This window comes from Aulonocara sp. 'chitande type north' Nkhata Bay, linkage group LG17 (genome assembly GCF_057382095.1).
Source record: "Aulonocara sp. 'chitande type north' Nkhata Bay isolate Kocher_YH1m ecotype deep benthic linkage group LG17, A_spYH_male_GT1.1, whole genome shotgun sequence".
NCBI classification, from domain to species: Eukaryota; Metazoa; Chordata; class Actinopteri; order Cichliformes; family Cichlidae; genus Aulonocara; species Aulonocara sp. 'chitande type north' Nkhata Bay.
This window is the reverse complement of record NC_141360.1, coordinates 22,201,974-22,217,663: the sequence shown is the minus strand read 5'-3', so window position 1 is coordinate 22,217,663 and position 15,690 is coordinate 22,201,974. Positions and strand designations below refer to the sequence as shown.

At 39.2% G+C, this 15,690-nt stretch overlaps 1 protein-coding gene across 6 annotated transcripts in view; it reads left to right on the top strand.

Moving 5' to 3' along the window:
- Positions 1-15,690, top strand: part of abcc9 (ATP-binding cassette, sub-family C (CFTR/MRP), member 9) — an 85,177-nt gene that overhangs the window by 43,654 nt on the left and 25,833 nt on the right. For 3 of the 6 annotated variants that reach the window (XR_015125798.1, XR_015125797.1, XM_086269697.1), the window contains 13 exons: positions 2,000-2,038; positions 6,432-6,533; positions 6,628-6,712; positions 6,792-6,872; positions 9,273-9,410; positions 9,495-9,620; positions 9,714-9,813; positions 10,136-10,209; positions 10,433-10,627; positions 10,982-11,133; positions 12,199-12,268; positions 12,472-12,629; positions 12,899-12,991. Coding sequence is in view for 3 of the 6 variants with exons in the window: in XM_086269697.1 (XP_086125823.1) it covers positions 2,000-2,038; positions 6,432-6,533; positions 6,628-6,712; positions 6,792-6,872; positions 9,273-9,410; positions 9,495-9,620; positions 9,714-9,813; positions 10,136-10,209; positions 10,433-10,627; positions 10,982-11,133; positions 12,199-12,268; positions 12,472-12,629; positions 12,899-12,991 (1,413 nt within the window). In the remaining 3 variants the exon portion in view is untranslated. The remainder of the gene's footprint in view (positions 1-1,999; positions 2,039-6,431; positions 6,534-6,627; positions 6,713-6,791; positions 6,873-9,272; positions 9,411-9,494; positions 9,621-9,713; positions 9,814-10,135; positions 10,210-10,432; positions 10,628-10,981; positions 11,134-12,198; positions 12,269-12,471; positions 12,630-12,898; positions 12,992-15,690) is intronic. The other 3 variants (XR_015125799.1, XM_086269699.1, XM_086269698.1) reach the window with 1 other exon arrangement.

Below are 15,690 nucleotides of genomic sequence, written 5' to 3'. Positions count from 1 at the left end.
CTCACTGAGCACAGCATTTCCCCATCAGTTTAATATAAAGAGGTTACAAATCATTCCATATCATTTTTTATGCCTTTCAACGTTTACATTTAGCAGTTTGGATGATTTTTTTTTATTGCTCACCGTGTGTTATGAAGGTTAAGTAAGTAAATCGCATTAGGAAGTAATCTGAAGGTGTGATCGGCTGTGGTTCACGAGCCCTACAGAAACCAGTGCTGATATCAGGTAAAGCAGTTTCTGAGTTTACCAAGGACACTTTCTATCTGGTGTTTGCTGAGTTAGTGCAAAATTGCACTGAAATTCGGAAAAGAACAACGTGGACATGCACAGCTGTCATTGAGAGTTTTTACTCTAAAATCTGCTGCACGTTTGTACTGAGTGGCAGCACTGAGGTTTAGCCTGAAGTTGGAGAGTGAGGTTAATATTGGAGATCTGTGGAAGCCACATAATTATCAGTACATTCATATTTCTCTCAAATGTTGAAGGAACACAATTTTTATCCTTACATTAGGATGTCTGATGCTCTTGGCTGATGATGGCCTCAGAGGAATGGGACATTCACTGTTTGGTTCTGCTTTGATGCAGAGACATTAATCAGTCTGAATGTTGTAGCAGGATAGCTACAACATTCAGACTGTATCGTCGTAACACATGCCTGATGGATCGATTACTTTATGTTATTCAGTGGTTAAACTGATTTCCATGAGCCAAGAGAACCAGTACAGAAGTTTAACACACTGAAAGCTCTTAGAGTGACCAAACCATCTGAGAAGGGTCTGAAACTTGCGTAACTCTTGCCGCTGTTGTAATGTTTTTGTAATGTCATAAGACTAATCTAAAAATATTAAATTGTTACATTACAGTGTTACATATTGAGAAACTAATTGCAAGAGAAGATAATTTATGTGTTATTTAGTTTCTTACAGCTGTTTAAAATAAAACAAACATAATAAATAACACACACCACGTACGAAACTCAGAAGTATAAATGCTGTCCTCTCTGCAGCCTCTCTACACATGATGCTTTTAAACTTTTCTCTTTTTTTCAAAGCTAATTTGGTTTTACTCATTTTTCATGTCTTGTTAAACTGTAGATGTAACAGTAAAATCGAATATTCATTGACATGCAAGAAACAGAAAAGACTATTTGCTCATCTATGCATATTTATTACATCAATCAATGATTTTGATTAAACTGAACACGTCATTATTCTATAGGCTTATACAGTGTTGCACTGTTTTTCTTTGTTCTAGCACTCCTCTTGCCAGATTCTCACTCACTATTTTTAAATATATTAGCTGACTTTTGTGTATGACTTTTGACAACCATGTAATTTTTGAAATGTAAACCTTTCAACTCTACTCTACTAACTCTATTACCAGTCCTCCAATAGTACTGGAGCTGGAGAACAAGAAACAGTACATCCTTAAAGTAACACTGAAAATGTCTCTGAGCTTAAATTAGCATGAGCGGAGAGTGAGGGCTGGATACTTTTTAAAGTGCAGTCGGGGCGTATTTGATGCTGCACGTCCTTCTGTAAATAGGCTTGATTTAGCAGTTGGATTGAAGATTCTCTGTTTGTTGAAGGCTCTTCTGTTTATGCCTGTGCTCGTTTAAGCTGGGATATGATTCTTACACAAGCACACTCTCAGTCGCAGAAAATACACGACCTCATTGTCGAGGAAGCCACAAAACCTAATTATCACAGACAGACAATGACTGCATCACTTACACAGCCCTTCTTTTCTGGGTGGGAAGGTTAATTCAGTTAACAGCTGGCAGGCTGGGGTTTGACATGACTCTTCCATTTGTTTTCATGTTTTTTTCTTCTTCGTGCTTTTGGTTTTCCTCCTTAAAAAGCGAAGCAGCAGCTCATCTTTTGTGTTTTGTTATCGCTTTGCTTTTGTTGCGGTGGTCTTGTCCTTGTGTTCACACGTAAGCGCAAATATACATGCAGTGGACGGCAGCAGGCTAATTCTAACACACTGACTTTGACAGTTGGTCAGAGGCAGAGGAGTCTGACGAAGACATCAGGAGGTACTCGCTCTTCTTCTGGTCTCGACCTCAGAATGATGTGACCCTTTGACCCCTCAGTCTCACCTCCTCTTCTTTCTCCTCTGCTTCTCCTCCTCTTTCAGTTTTAACCCCATTTGTCAGTGTTACTGTGCCTCAGAAGAAGTTGCCATTTTGCAAATAGCCAGGTTGTTGTTCTTGAACACATATATATAAGCTGTCTTTTCTATACCTATATAAATAAATATTATATAGTGTTAGTCATAGACAAAAACCATAATTCTTTAGTGAATACACAGCTTATAATACTGAAATTAAAAAGCAATGCAAGGTTGCCAGTTTATTAATGCAACATTATTTTACTTTTATTGATTTTTTCTTTTGTTTTGTAAAGAGGTAAAACGTCCAGTAAGCGTTTCATTATTTTAACTTTTTAAATACAGAGATTTTCTTTATCTAATGCTTATGAGGACTTGAAATGTGATTGAAGTTAAACCTGAACCAAGTTCAGTAAGACAGCAGCTTAATGAGGAACCACAGATGGATCACTTATTGGTTTATTCTTTCTTTCTTAAATGATTTTGCTACATCAGGTCATATTGTGTGTGTTCAGGACCGTCAGCCTTCAGAGAGTGTTCTGCTCATTGTGTTGCTTTTTGTTCACGTGCCGTCTGTTGTTTTTGTTTTTATTGCTGGGAGTCATTGGACCCCCCCATTCAAAAAAACAAACAAAAACCAAACAAACAAATAAACAGACTATAAACAGACTTTCTGATGCAATTGCGATATTTCTGCTAGAAGATAGCACCAAATAAGAAAACGGGAGCTGGCCACTTTATTACTTTTTTTCTCCAAAAAAGTTTATTTATAATAGCGGTTTGTTGACAGTGGCAGTTGGATGACAGACCTCTCAATCTAATGGCTTCAGATCGAAAAATATACATGTGGTGACTTTGAGGAAGACTTTGTTGGTAAGAAGATTAATTTTCTTATGATTTGAGGGTAATATGATGGTTATAGAATAAAAATTGTAGGCATGCCAACAGGTTCAAAAGAAAATTTTAATTAGAACTTTTCCCCCTTTTTTTTGTCTGTTAATTAGTCCACTGGAGCCTTCTCATTCCCTCAAATGGGCGAAGCATTTTGTGAATTTTGTAAAATCTAGATCATAAAAATAAATAAAAGTATTAGACTTATAACCTTGCTAGTTGATTTAAAGTTTTAACAACAAACCTGTGTCAGAGGAACAAGGCCAGCGAAAGAAAAACCACAGCTGAAGGATACCCCAACCATAAATATGAAAAAATTAGATGAGAAATGGGATTTTTTTGACAAATTGTTAGATAATTAAAAAATGGTATGCAAAAACTAGAAATGTTTGCACACTGGTGACTTTCATTTTCAGGCTTTGAATGGTGTTTCCAGTTTTGGACGTACAACAGCATATACTGGGATTATTTGCTTTACATAATCCCATCAATTACTAAGTTTAAGATGAAATCAGCAACTGGGAGCAAAGATGTATTGTTCCCTCTTAGACAACCTCAGGCACCCCTTAACCAACACCTCATCACATGTAGACAATCAGTAATTAAGCCTAAGCAGCACCCAAAGACTCCTTACACTGCCACCTCAAGGAGCCAGCTGTATAATAGACTTTCTAACAGGGTCTATACAGGGAGTGCAGAATTATTAGGCAAGTTGTATTTTTGAGGAATAATTTTTATTATTGAACAACAACCATGTTCTCAATGAACCCAAAAAACTCATTAATATCAAAGCTGAATGTTTTTGGAAGTAGTTTCTAGTTTGTTTTTAGTTTTAGCTATTTTAGGGGGATATCTGTGTGTGCAGGTGACTATTACTGTGCATAATTATTAGGCAACTTAACAAAAAACAAATATATACCCATTTCAATTATTTATTTTTACCAGTGAAACCAATATAACATCTCCACATTCACAAATATACATTTCTGACATTCAAAAACAAAACAACAACAAATCAGTGACCAATATAGCCACCTTTCTTTGCAAGGACACTCAAAAGCCTGCCATCCATGGATTCTGTCAGTGTTTTGATCTGTTCACCATCAACATTGCGTGCAGCAGCAACCACAGCCTCCCAGACACTGTTCAGAGAGGTGTACTGTTTTCCCTCCTTGTAAATCTCACATTTGATGATGGACCACAGGTTCTCAATGGGGTTCAGATCAGGTGAACAAGGTGGCCATGTCATTAGTTTTTCTTCTTTTATACCCTTTCTTGCCAGCCACGCTGTGGAGTACTTGGACGCGTGTGATGGAGCATTGTCCTGCATGAAAATCATGTTTTTCTTGAAGGATGCAGACTTCTTCCTGTACCACTGCTTGAAGAAGGTGTCTTCCAGAAACTGGCAGTAGGACTGGGAGTTGAGCTTGACTCCATCCTCAACCCGAAAAGGCCCCACAAGCTCATCTTTGATGATACCAGCCCAAACCAGTACTCCACCTCCACCTTGCTGGCGTCTGAGTCGGACTGGAGCTCTCTGCCCTTTACCAATCCAGCCACGGGCCCATCCATCTGGCCCATCAAGACTCACTCTCATTTCATCAGTCCATAAAACCTTAGAAAAACCAGTCTTGAGATATTTCTTGGCCCAGTCTTGACGTTTCAGCTTGTGTGTCTTGTTCAGTCGTGGTCGTCTTTCAGCCTTTCTTACCTTGGCCATGTCTCTGAGTATTGCACACCTTGTGCTTTTGGGCACTCCAGTGATGTTGCAGCTCTGAAATATGGCCAAACTGGTGGCAAGTGGCATCTTGGCAGCTGCACGCTTGACTTTTCTCAGTTCATGGGCAGTTATTTTGCGCCTTGGTTTTTCCACACGCTTCTTGCGACCCTGTTGACTATTTTGAATGAAACGCTTGATTGTTCGATGATCACGCTTCAGAAGCTCTGCAATTTTGAGACTGCTGCATCCCTCTGCAAGATATCTCACTATTTTTGACTTTTCTGAGCCTGTCAAGTCCTTCTTTTGACCCATTTTGCCAAAGGAAAGGACGTTGCCTAATAATTATGCACACCTGATATAGGGTGTTGATGTCATTAGACCACACCCCTTCTCATTACAGCGATGCACATCACCTAATATGCTTAATTGGTAGTAGGCTTTCGAGCCTATACAGCTTGGAGTAAGACAACATGCATGAAGAGGATGATGTGGACAAAATACTCATCCATCCATTCGCTTCCGCTTATCCTTTTCAGGGTCGCGGGGGGCGCTGGAGCCTATCCCAGCTGTCATAGGGCGAGAGGCGGGGTACACCCTGGGGAGAACATGCAAACTCCACACAGAAAGACCCCGGCCTGATGGTGGAATTGAACTCAGGACCTTCTTGCTGTGCGATAACAGTGCTAACCACCGTGCCACCGTGCTGCTTACAATAAGCGGAAATAATTATTTTAATAGTGGTTTAGGTTTAGCAAATACTCATTTGCCTAATAATTCTGCACTCCCTGTATTTCATCTATACCTCTGAATATGCACAATTTAAGACAGTACAGTTCTGAGAAATGGCTGAATTCGGGTATCCTAAACGTTTATATATATTACTTACTATACAGCCAGATATGGACGAGAAAAAAACAACTTTTAGAGACAAAATATTAGAAAACTGTCATCATCACAGCTCTCTGACCTCATTAACGACTTCACACCAGAGCGGGTCTCAGCTCAGACTCCCAGCAGTGGTTTTTGACGTGTTGATGTTTGTATTCATGATTGTGTTGCTGTAGATGATGTCATGTTGTTTTTTATCATTATTAACTGTTGATAATTTGCAGCTCATCATTAACCTCATCCATGACCTTCATATTTATCCCTCATATCTCACAAGTTGTTTTTACATTGCAGTGGAGTTTGACAGATTTACAAACATAATCCTCCCTCTCTTCCTCCTCGTTTTGTTTTTGTTTTTATGTTTGGGTCCCACTTTCATAAAGCTGATCAGAACAGGAGTACTGATCTTATGTTAGCTTTAGCCTTTAGATACAGCAAAAAGCTACATACTGATAACTGTAAATAAAGCTGCAATGTTGTATTATGGTGCTGAATTCAATGGAGAGGTTTTAGAGAACAAAAAGAAATTCCCAGATTAAACTTAAAAATTTATATTTAAAACGTAATGTTGGAATTAAACACTAGTATTTTTATTTGTTCAAGAAACAATATTGCTTTACTTTTTTTAGGTTAGCTTTTCCTTAGTGAATGACTTATTATATTAATAACTAAATACTTTAACAATCATAAGGATGCTGAACTGTAAGCAACATTGCTGTGAAGGTGGATCAGTATTTCTGCTCTTTAAAGCTTTATGGATGCATGACCTGCATTTTTTTACCTAGTATCTGTTTGCCTCTATTTCCTGTGGTGCACACAGCAAGAACAGAAACTCTGTTGCCTACGCTGCCCAGAAGTCCTGGCTGCTCAACGCTACTGTGGAGGAAAACATCACCTTCGGTAGTCCATTCAACAAACAGCGGTGAGAACCCCACAGCTCACAGTTACAGCTCACCTCAGCGGTGCTTTGTGTTCACATTGAGAGCTTTCCTGACATGTTCATGGGTGTTTTTCAGGTACAAAGCAGTGATTGACGCCTGCTCTCTGCAGCCAGACATTGACCTGCTGCCATTCGGAGACCAGACTGAGATTGGAGAGAGAGTATGCAAGTTTTTAATTTGCCTTAAAAAAAAACAAAATAATCACATGAAGGGATTTAATTTATCTGTTTCTGTGTCAGGGCATCAACCTGAGTGGAGGGCAGAGGCAGAGAATCTGTGTGGCCAGAGCTTTGTACCAAAACACCAACATCGTCTTCTTGGTAAGCTTAAAATTCCCTTAAACTTTCTTTTTAATGTTCAAAACATTGGAAACTCTTCTGAGTTCTGTCTTTTTTTCTTTTTTACAATGTGCAATTAGAATTTTTTTTAATGTAAAATAAAGACTTTTACTCCTAATTTGTAGCCAAATTAGATAATGCCATTTCTTTACAAGATTAAGTTCTGTAGTATTCTAATCTTCCCTTTTTTATATAATTAAATGTATCATGCAGTGATGTATTATGTGACACACAGTACATTGTGGCCGTTGGGATAATGACAGTGAATGCTGTCATTTGTTTATCTGGCTGAGTAGTTGTGTAATTTCCTGCTGCCACCTCGATTTTTAGTCCATTAGCAAGCATACATTCCTCATTAAAATCCATCAGTGGAATTCTTTTATACACTCATGACCCTTTGTAATGTCTACGATGGTTAAGAAAAAAATGAAATGTATAATGAGGAGGGAATGTTTTTCTTTTGTGCTGTTCATATCTGATATCAGGGCTGGAATATATGCGTCATACACTCCCACATCCCACAGCCATAACACAGGCTTCATTAACACAGTATAAAACACATTATAGCATCCGCCGTCCTGTTAGCACAAAGATTAATGGACATCTGGCTGTTATCCCGAGGAGTTTAAGTTGTGATGAAGAGCTGGATATAATCAAAATTATCTCAGAAATCAGGTAGAACAGGTAGTACAGAGACACAGGGAGAATTTACTAACTTTTACATGGTGCAACTAATCATTTCTGCTTGGAAATTTCACATTACAGTTTTTTCCATTGTTTCATAAAGTATAAATATCTATTTACGGATTTACCTTTATTTAACCAGGAAGTCTAAGGGAGATTAAACGTATTTTCCACAAGAGGAGCCATGCAAACCGAATTTATATAAAAAATACAACAAAAGTACAACATCTACATCATGATGTACAATATACTAATACCTACCTGCCTCCACATGCCTCCTTTACAGCATTCCTTATGATGGAAACTGAAAGCTTGCTTAGGTTTAATCTTTGGGCAGGGATAGCTCAGTAGGTAGAGTGGTGGCCCCATGATCGGAAGGTCGGGGGTTCGACTCCACTGAACGGCTACCCTGATGTACCCCTGAGCAAGGTACCGTCCCTACACACTGCTCCCCGGGCGCTGCACTGGTGGCTGCCCACTGCTTCACTGGGTGAATGGGTTAAATGCAGAGGAACTATTTCCCTATGGGGACTAACATGCACACTTTACACTTCTGCAGATTATTCCATGTCCAGTGTTGCAAGGAAATGCTGTACATAAATAGACTGAAAATAGACTGTACATAAAAAATGTACAGACGTGAGATCTCCCACTGGTCCAGGACCTTCTGTTTTGAAGCCTCGAATTGAACAAACTGACAGTCAACATTTTGGTTTCCAAAAGCTTGAAGTGATGACCTTTTGACATCACAGATTCATCCAGCCAACATAGATACATGCTAATAAAAGCTAACAAGTGGACAAGGCGGCAGCCAAAGCTACTTGGCAGTCAAAGTAGTCTCTCCCCTCGTAATGGAAATTTAAAGACTGAATTTCAATTGGAGAGTTTTTGTCCAGCTATCATAAAGAGAGAAACTCTCCACAGAAACCAAAATCGTCTTTTGTGACTCCACAGCTACTTTTAGGTGCTCCCTTGTCACAAGGGGTTACCAAAGCAGGTAGCCCCCAAAAATGCCTTTGCAGATATAACCCCAAAGGGGATTTGTGCCTTCAGCCAGAAGCAAACCAGTGACTTTTTACAGTACTTGCCAAAAAATATGACACCTCTCAACTAGCTTTAAAGTTAGCATAGTGTATGGAGCAAGCCATTTGAGGAACTGCATATTCTTGCACTTCCTGTTGGATTCATTTTCAGGTTAGAATCTTTCTGTTTGATTTTTAAAAAACTTTTCTCATGGCAATTTTTTTAAAAAAAAGAAAAAACAATCAATGGTAATTTGTACAGATAGTACAAAATAGACTTTTCTAAGTAAGGGTTTGAGCATTAAGATATAGACTATTGTTTATACTCAAGAGACTTTTATCCACCACATCTCTAATTAAGGCTTTGTCTGTCATAAATCTGATATACATCAGATTTGCTTTTCATTTGAAAATAAACTCAATTTGAAAGTCTTTTATGATCATAAATACTTCTCACAAAATGTGATCCTCCAGGTATTCACTTATGAGAGTGAAACATGACAGAGCAGAAGACATATGTGTCAGTGTTACAAATGTTAGTTTAAACCAGTTGATTACATACGTATTCAGGACTAAACATTTTTAAAAGTGAATACGTATAAAAGCATTTCAGATTGAGAAAGTCATTCGTTTGTCAGATTAACTGATATCCATGCTTCTCTCTTAAATCTTGCAGGATGATCCATTCTCAGCACTCGACATCCACCTCAGTGATCATTTGATGCAAGAAGGAATCCTTAAATTTCTGCAGGATGATAAACGAACCGTGGTCCTCGTGACCCACAAACTGCAATATCTTATACATGCAGACTGGGTAGGGCCTTCTGTTTGCAGGAAAATACATGTCATAAATTCAGTTTTCATTGAGCCTTAACATTATATTGTGTGTTTTGTCCAGATTATAGCAATGAAGGATGGTACAGTCCTGCGAGAGGGAACTCTGAAGGACATTCAGACTCATGACATTGAACTTTATGACCACTGGAAAACCCTGATGAACAGGCAGGATCAAGGGCTGGAGAAGGTACGGTATAAATCTGCAGCTGTCTAAGTGTTTAGTAAAGCTTTCTGTCTACTCTAATGTTTCTCCTATTATATCCACTCCTCCGGTGTGTAGGACATTCAGCAGGACAGTCAAACAACACTTGAGCGGAAGACGCTGAGGAGAGCTTTCTACTCCAGAGAGGCCAAGAACCAAATAGATGATGAAGATGAAGGTGACAGATTCCTTTTCAGTGTAACTGGTTGAGTCATGTTGTCAGAGTTTCCTCCTGAAAAGACATGATGACACATAGACATAGTGCCATCTTAGGGTTCATTGTCAAAGTTTGGTGGAGTGCTTGTTTCTCCAAAATATTCTAGATTTACTGTAGGAAACATGTTAGTACTCAAAAGTCCTTCTAGTATTTTAATTGAATGTAACTTATCACTAATTAGCACCATGGCATCTTCAATACCATCTGTGATGATTAAAATGGTTAATTTATAATCACCTTAAAATAAAAATGATATCTTCTAAATGGGATTTTATTCTAACAGAAGAAGAAGCCGAGGAGGAAGACGATGACAACTTTTCCACGACCGCCAACAGAAGGTCAAAGATCCCGTGGAAGGTAATCCACTCATCTGCACAATGACATTTTCTTGTGATTTAAAGTGTTGTTAGCAACAACATTAACTGCCACAAAAGAAAAATAACCTCAGCTAGTTTACTGGGCAGTTGTTTGGTGTAGTGTTAGTTACCTGCTACTATTTTTTTAGAGGAATAACAAGTTTGACCGACCAAATAACCAGTGACTACTGCTTTTCTTACTATGATCCATGCTGCTCTCTCAGGTGTGCTGGTGCTACCTGTCTTCTGGGGGGTTCTTCATGGTCTTCCTCATGATTTTCTCTAAACTCCTCAAACACTCCGTCATTGTGGCAATCGATTACTGGTTGGCTAACTGGACGTCGAAAATCAATAACAGTGCAGAAACAGGAACAGACATGTATATTAATGGAACCAGACCCACCAACACCGCAGTGCAGGTACAATATGTCTGTCATGGGTTTTAATGGGTTTTACTGGGATTGTAATTGGTTTTATTAGGATTTTAATGGGTTTTATTGGGATAATGTATTAAAATCACTTATGAACTGAATCTCCTGTTGACTCTCTGAATGTTGCAGAGAGCATAATAAGGGAAAATATATACAAATTAAATGTACATTTTAACTGAATGATTAAAAAAATCACAAATGCAGAGATCAGAAACCAGTTGGTGACATCACAGTGGCTCTATTTGTATTTTAGAAACATTTAATGATAATATTAGTTTCTGACATGTTGCTCTTGTTTCTCCATGGTGTGATTTCTGTCTTGTTGTGTGTCACCGGGGGCAGGACTCCTACTATCTGCTAGTGTTCATCATCTTGTGCGCGGCTGGAATCACTTTATGCCTCATCACCTCCCTCACTGTGGAATTTCTTGGTCTTTCTGCAGCCACCAACCTGCACCACAACCTCCTCAACAAGATCATTCACGCTCCCATCAGGTACATAAAACAGAACTGCAACAAGACCAGAGTAGACATCTGTAAAAAAGCTCGAAGCTCACATTTAATCTTTTAAGCAAACCTACGTCTGCTTTTATAACCTGTTGGAAGTTGTTTTTGTCTTTTACATGCTGAATTCTTAGTCTTTTAATCTATATGTGTTTACTTGGTAGTAAATGTGTGTGTAAAAGTTGTATTTTTTATTTTACTTATAACCTGTGCTGGTTTTTTGCGCTGAAGCGAGAATGGACCCTGGAGGTGAAGCTGTGCATTTGCTGGTTAATTAGCGTTCTGAGTTTGAAGACTAACAAATATCCTAAAGAGTGAAGCCTTTACATGGGAGCTTCTTGAAATGTGGATTAACCTTTTTAATAAATCTGCTGGCGGTTTTGATCCAGCACCTATGTCATTGTGCCATATGGCTCAACTATGGCTGTAGGAAGTGCCCCAAATAATAATAATAATAAGACTGGCACTAGAAGACGCAGAACTGAGCTTTTCCTGAATGGTGTCTTGGGTCACCCCTAACGATGGGGTGAAGGGTGCAGTCATTTAGACTACTGTGCATCAAACGTTAGTTTGCACTTCTGTGCAGGCGTTTTGGGTATGTTAGACTTGGAGGAGCAAGGACATGGATGAATTATCTCTGGGCTGGGTTGGAAAACACCGCAGTGTGCTGTTGGAAGAGTAATATGTGGTGATGAATGGAAGAGAGTCAGGGGAGCGTTGATTGTATTTCCTCACATCACTTTTGTAAGTGGTAGAAAATCATCAGAATCAGAATACTTTATTGATCCCTAGGGGAAATTATGTAAAATGGATGGATGGATCCGCTGAACAGTGTGTTTTTGAGTGTGACTGGGGACTTTGGCGAACCATCCTCACACTTGAGCCGCATCTCTAAGGAAACAGTTGAGTTTTGTGTGTGTGGCTGCACTTGTCCCGCTGTTCTTCGCTCATCATCGGTCTTCGTAATTGATGGAAAGTTTTCTATTGCTCTTTCTGCAGACTCCCTCTCTTTTCTTCAGGATTACATAACCCTTATTTAAACACCTCTCTTCACAGGTTCTTTGACATCACTCCTTTGGGGCAGATCCTCAACAGATTCTCAGCTGATACCAACATCATCGACCAGGTAAACTGATGAATTTGCATAAGAGATAATGGACTCGAGGCCCATGAGGAAGCGTGTACACAACTGCTGCACTGAACAGATGTTTTAATTATTATTCCTGGTTAGCCGTCAAAGTGAAGTTGTGATTTGTTTGTGTTTTGCTAAACTAAAAGAAGGAAGCAAACATGACTGAACTCCCACTTCCTCATTTCCTTTCATTGTAGCATATTCCTTCAACGCTGGAATCTTTGACGAGATCCACGCTGCTCTGTTTGTCAGGCATCGGGGTCATAGCCTCAATCACTCCTATTTTCCTGGTTGCCTTGGTTCCTCTGGCTGTGGCCTTCTACTTCATTCAGAAGTATTTCAGAGTCGCCTCCAAGTATGTCCACAGTGTATTTGTTGTAGCTGCAGCGCATAATTTTTCTATCTAAACAAATCAGGGAGTTTATTTAGATGCAGTGAGCTGAATCTCCTCACTGCAGGAAACAGGAAACATCAACTTGATGATTTATGGGAACATGAATTCTGAATGAGTACACCAGAGGACATCATGCAAATAGGATTCAGTGTGTAATATGCATGTGTACACTTGTGCATGGGAGATTTCATATGAAGTGATATGCATACTGTAAAAACACCTCCTCTCAGGGACCTCCAAGACCTCGATGACTCAACACAGCTTCCTCTGCTCTGCCACTTCTCTGAGACTGCAGAAGGTCTCACCACCATACGAGCTTTCAGGTACACGCTTGTCTTTTATGCACTGAAATTTGCAACCCTTGTTTTTTTTCTAAAAATTGGTCAAAAAATGTGAACGACGATTTTACGGCTGCTTGTTGTGCTCTGCAGAAGATCATTCGTAAACAGAAGAAATCAAAACAGTGGTGAATTTTTTATATTCTTCAGTTCAAACTACTAAAGTTCAAACTGGAAATCGAGACAAATACAGAAGATAGCGTGTATTGGCATAGCTTTTGTAAAAGATGTACTTCAGTCATGTTTTACAGGCATGAACATTTTTTCATGTTTATTTTAATGTTTTGTGTCTTTTTTTCTTCTGCCTGTGGTAACTTGAGTTGAAAACAAGTGAACTTCTTTTAAGTTCCTGAAGATGTTTCAAATCTCAGGTTTTTCCACTTCTGATGCCACATTTAGATAAGAGGTAGAACATCGTCAAGAGCCTAAAAGAAGTCCACTTACTTTCATGTCAAGCCCATTAAATGACCTTGACCTGGATGACTGAGAAGCTAGACTGGCACTGTAAGTCAGCGGTTCTCAAAGTGAGGTCTGGGACCCGCAGAGGCCCAAAAAAGCTCACTGCATAATTTGCTATGAATCGTAAGTTTGTGCTGTATTATTACAAATATAAAGATGGAGACATTTTATACCAATGTTTGGGCCCAATAGACACTGATATGAAAATAGCAAAGTACAAGTACTTTGTATATACCTATAGTTTTCAGGCATCTGTACTTTACATGACTCCTTATTTTTCGGACATCTTTTTGATTCCTATCGCTAAATTTTAACACAAATATCTCTACTTTCCATTCCTTACATTCTCAATACAGACCCATTACTCTAGATTTATCACATTTAAGGGTAGGTACTGATTCTTTCTCATCACTGCACACCTTCCAGACTTCCAGCCAATTTTAACCTAAATAAAGGGAACAATAACACATAAAAGACAACTTTACTGGTGTATCCATCATTGCACATGACTGATCTAAAACATATAAAAATGAAAGAGGCAAAGCAAAGACATAAAATCTTTCTGCAATGAGAGAGGAAATGTGCTGTTAGTGACATTATGAGAGCAAATGAAGACACTGGGCAGCTAGCTTTGCTCAAAAACAACTCGTAGAAAGAACGATTTTTTTACTTTTGAAGAAAAGTTAAATCAGTACTATTGCTTCAGAGGAAACTATAGTATTGAATAGACCAATCACAACACCTGTGGGTTGCGTCAGTGTGACGTGCAGTTCCATTTCTAGGCAAGAATACATCATGTTATGGTGTAGGCTACAGCTCCTTATCCAGCTAGCTATCTGGCACGCGTAGCCAGGGCTTTATCTGCTGCAGACCGGCTTTGACTGGCTTTTGCATTCAGTCCTTCACAGGCATCACCTTTGCATGCCTAATTCCAAACTTTGAAGTTGAGTCCACACAGTGTGACTACAGAAGAGATCTCCATAGAAAACACATGACAGTAAATGTGCACATAAACATTTGGTTCTTTTGCATAACTTTTGAAGCTCTTTTCTGAACTGAGTGGTTTCGTATTTCGGGCTGACTGATAGAGCGAAATGACTGAGTTTGTGAAGTTATTGAAGATGATCTTTGCCTGTGCAGCAAGGCTTGGAAAAATCTGGAGACCGTTCTAATGGTCATCAAACACGTCTTTATTGAGGTGTCAAAACACTTCATTAATGGTACAGGGAAGGTTGTCTTCATTATGGAATGAGTTAAAATGTCCGTTAGCACTTTTTATCCTGTCACCTTCCACAGTAGAGCTGTTCAGAGCCCTTTAGATTGATAGGATTGCCGTCTTTGCAGCTCTCTGGTAAGCTGTCACAGTTTAGGTTTTACTTTCAAACATTTTGTGTTGTGCTTTGCTGCCGTTCCTGTGGCGGTAGCGAGAGAAGTATCTTCTTGTATTTCTGTATTCAGCCTCGTTCCCATCGTCCGGATAATCCAACATTAAGCAGCTCTCACACTTTTTTCTCCTCGTTTCCCCTGAGGACTTCCTCTTCCTAACACACACAAATATACAAACACTGAAGGACTCACACACACACAAAAACAGTGAATCTGGTGTTGAGACAGATTCTTGGCAATCGTGGGATAGTTCCCATTATCGTAACCACTGGTCTCCTTCCAAACCACGTCTGGTTTAGATGGCAGTGATTTACTACTGAATACAAACAAAGATAAAACTTTGCTGCCGTTCCTGTGGCGGTAGCGAGAGAAGTATCTTCTTGTATTTCTGTATTCAGCCTCGTTCCCATCGTCCGGATAATCCAACATTAAGCAGCTCTTACACTTTTTTCTCCTCGTTTCCCCTGAGGACTTCCTCTTCCTAACACACACAAATATACAAACACTGAAGGACTCACACACACACAAAAACAGTGAATCTGGTGTTGAGACAGATTCTTGGCAATCGTGGGATAGTTCTCATTATCGTAACCACTGGTCTCCTTCCAAACCACGTCTGGTTTAGATGGCAGTGATTTACTACTGAATACAAACAAAGATAAAACTTTGAGATTCACCAGGCTGAAGTACAGTCGAGCTGCTCCCCTTCTTTCATTGAAAAACAGTGTACTTCTCTTACTTCCTGTTTGCGTTTTGTTTGTTATTTGTACTCCCTGTGTGAGTTTATTGTTTGTGTTCATTATTGAGGATTTAGGGGAAGATGATGTCAGCAAGTGATC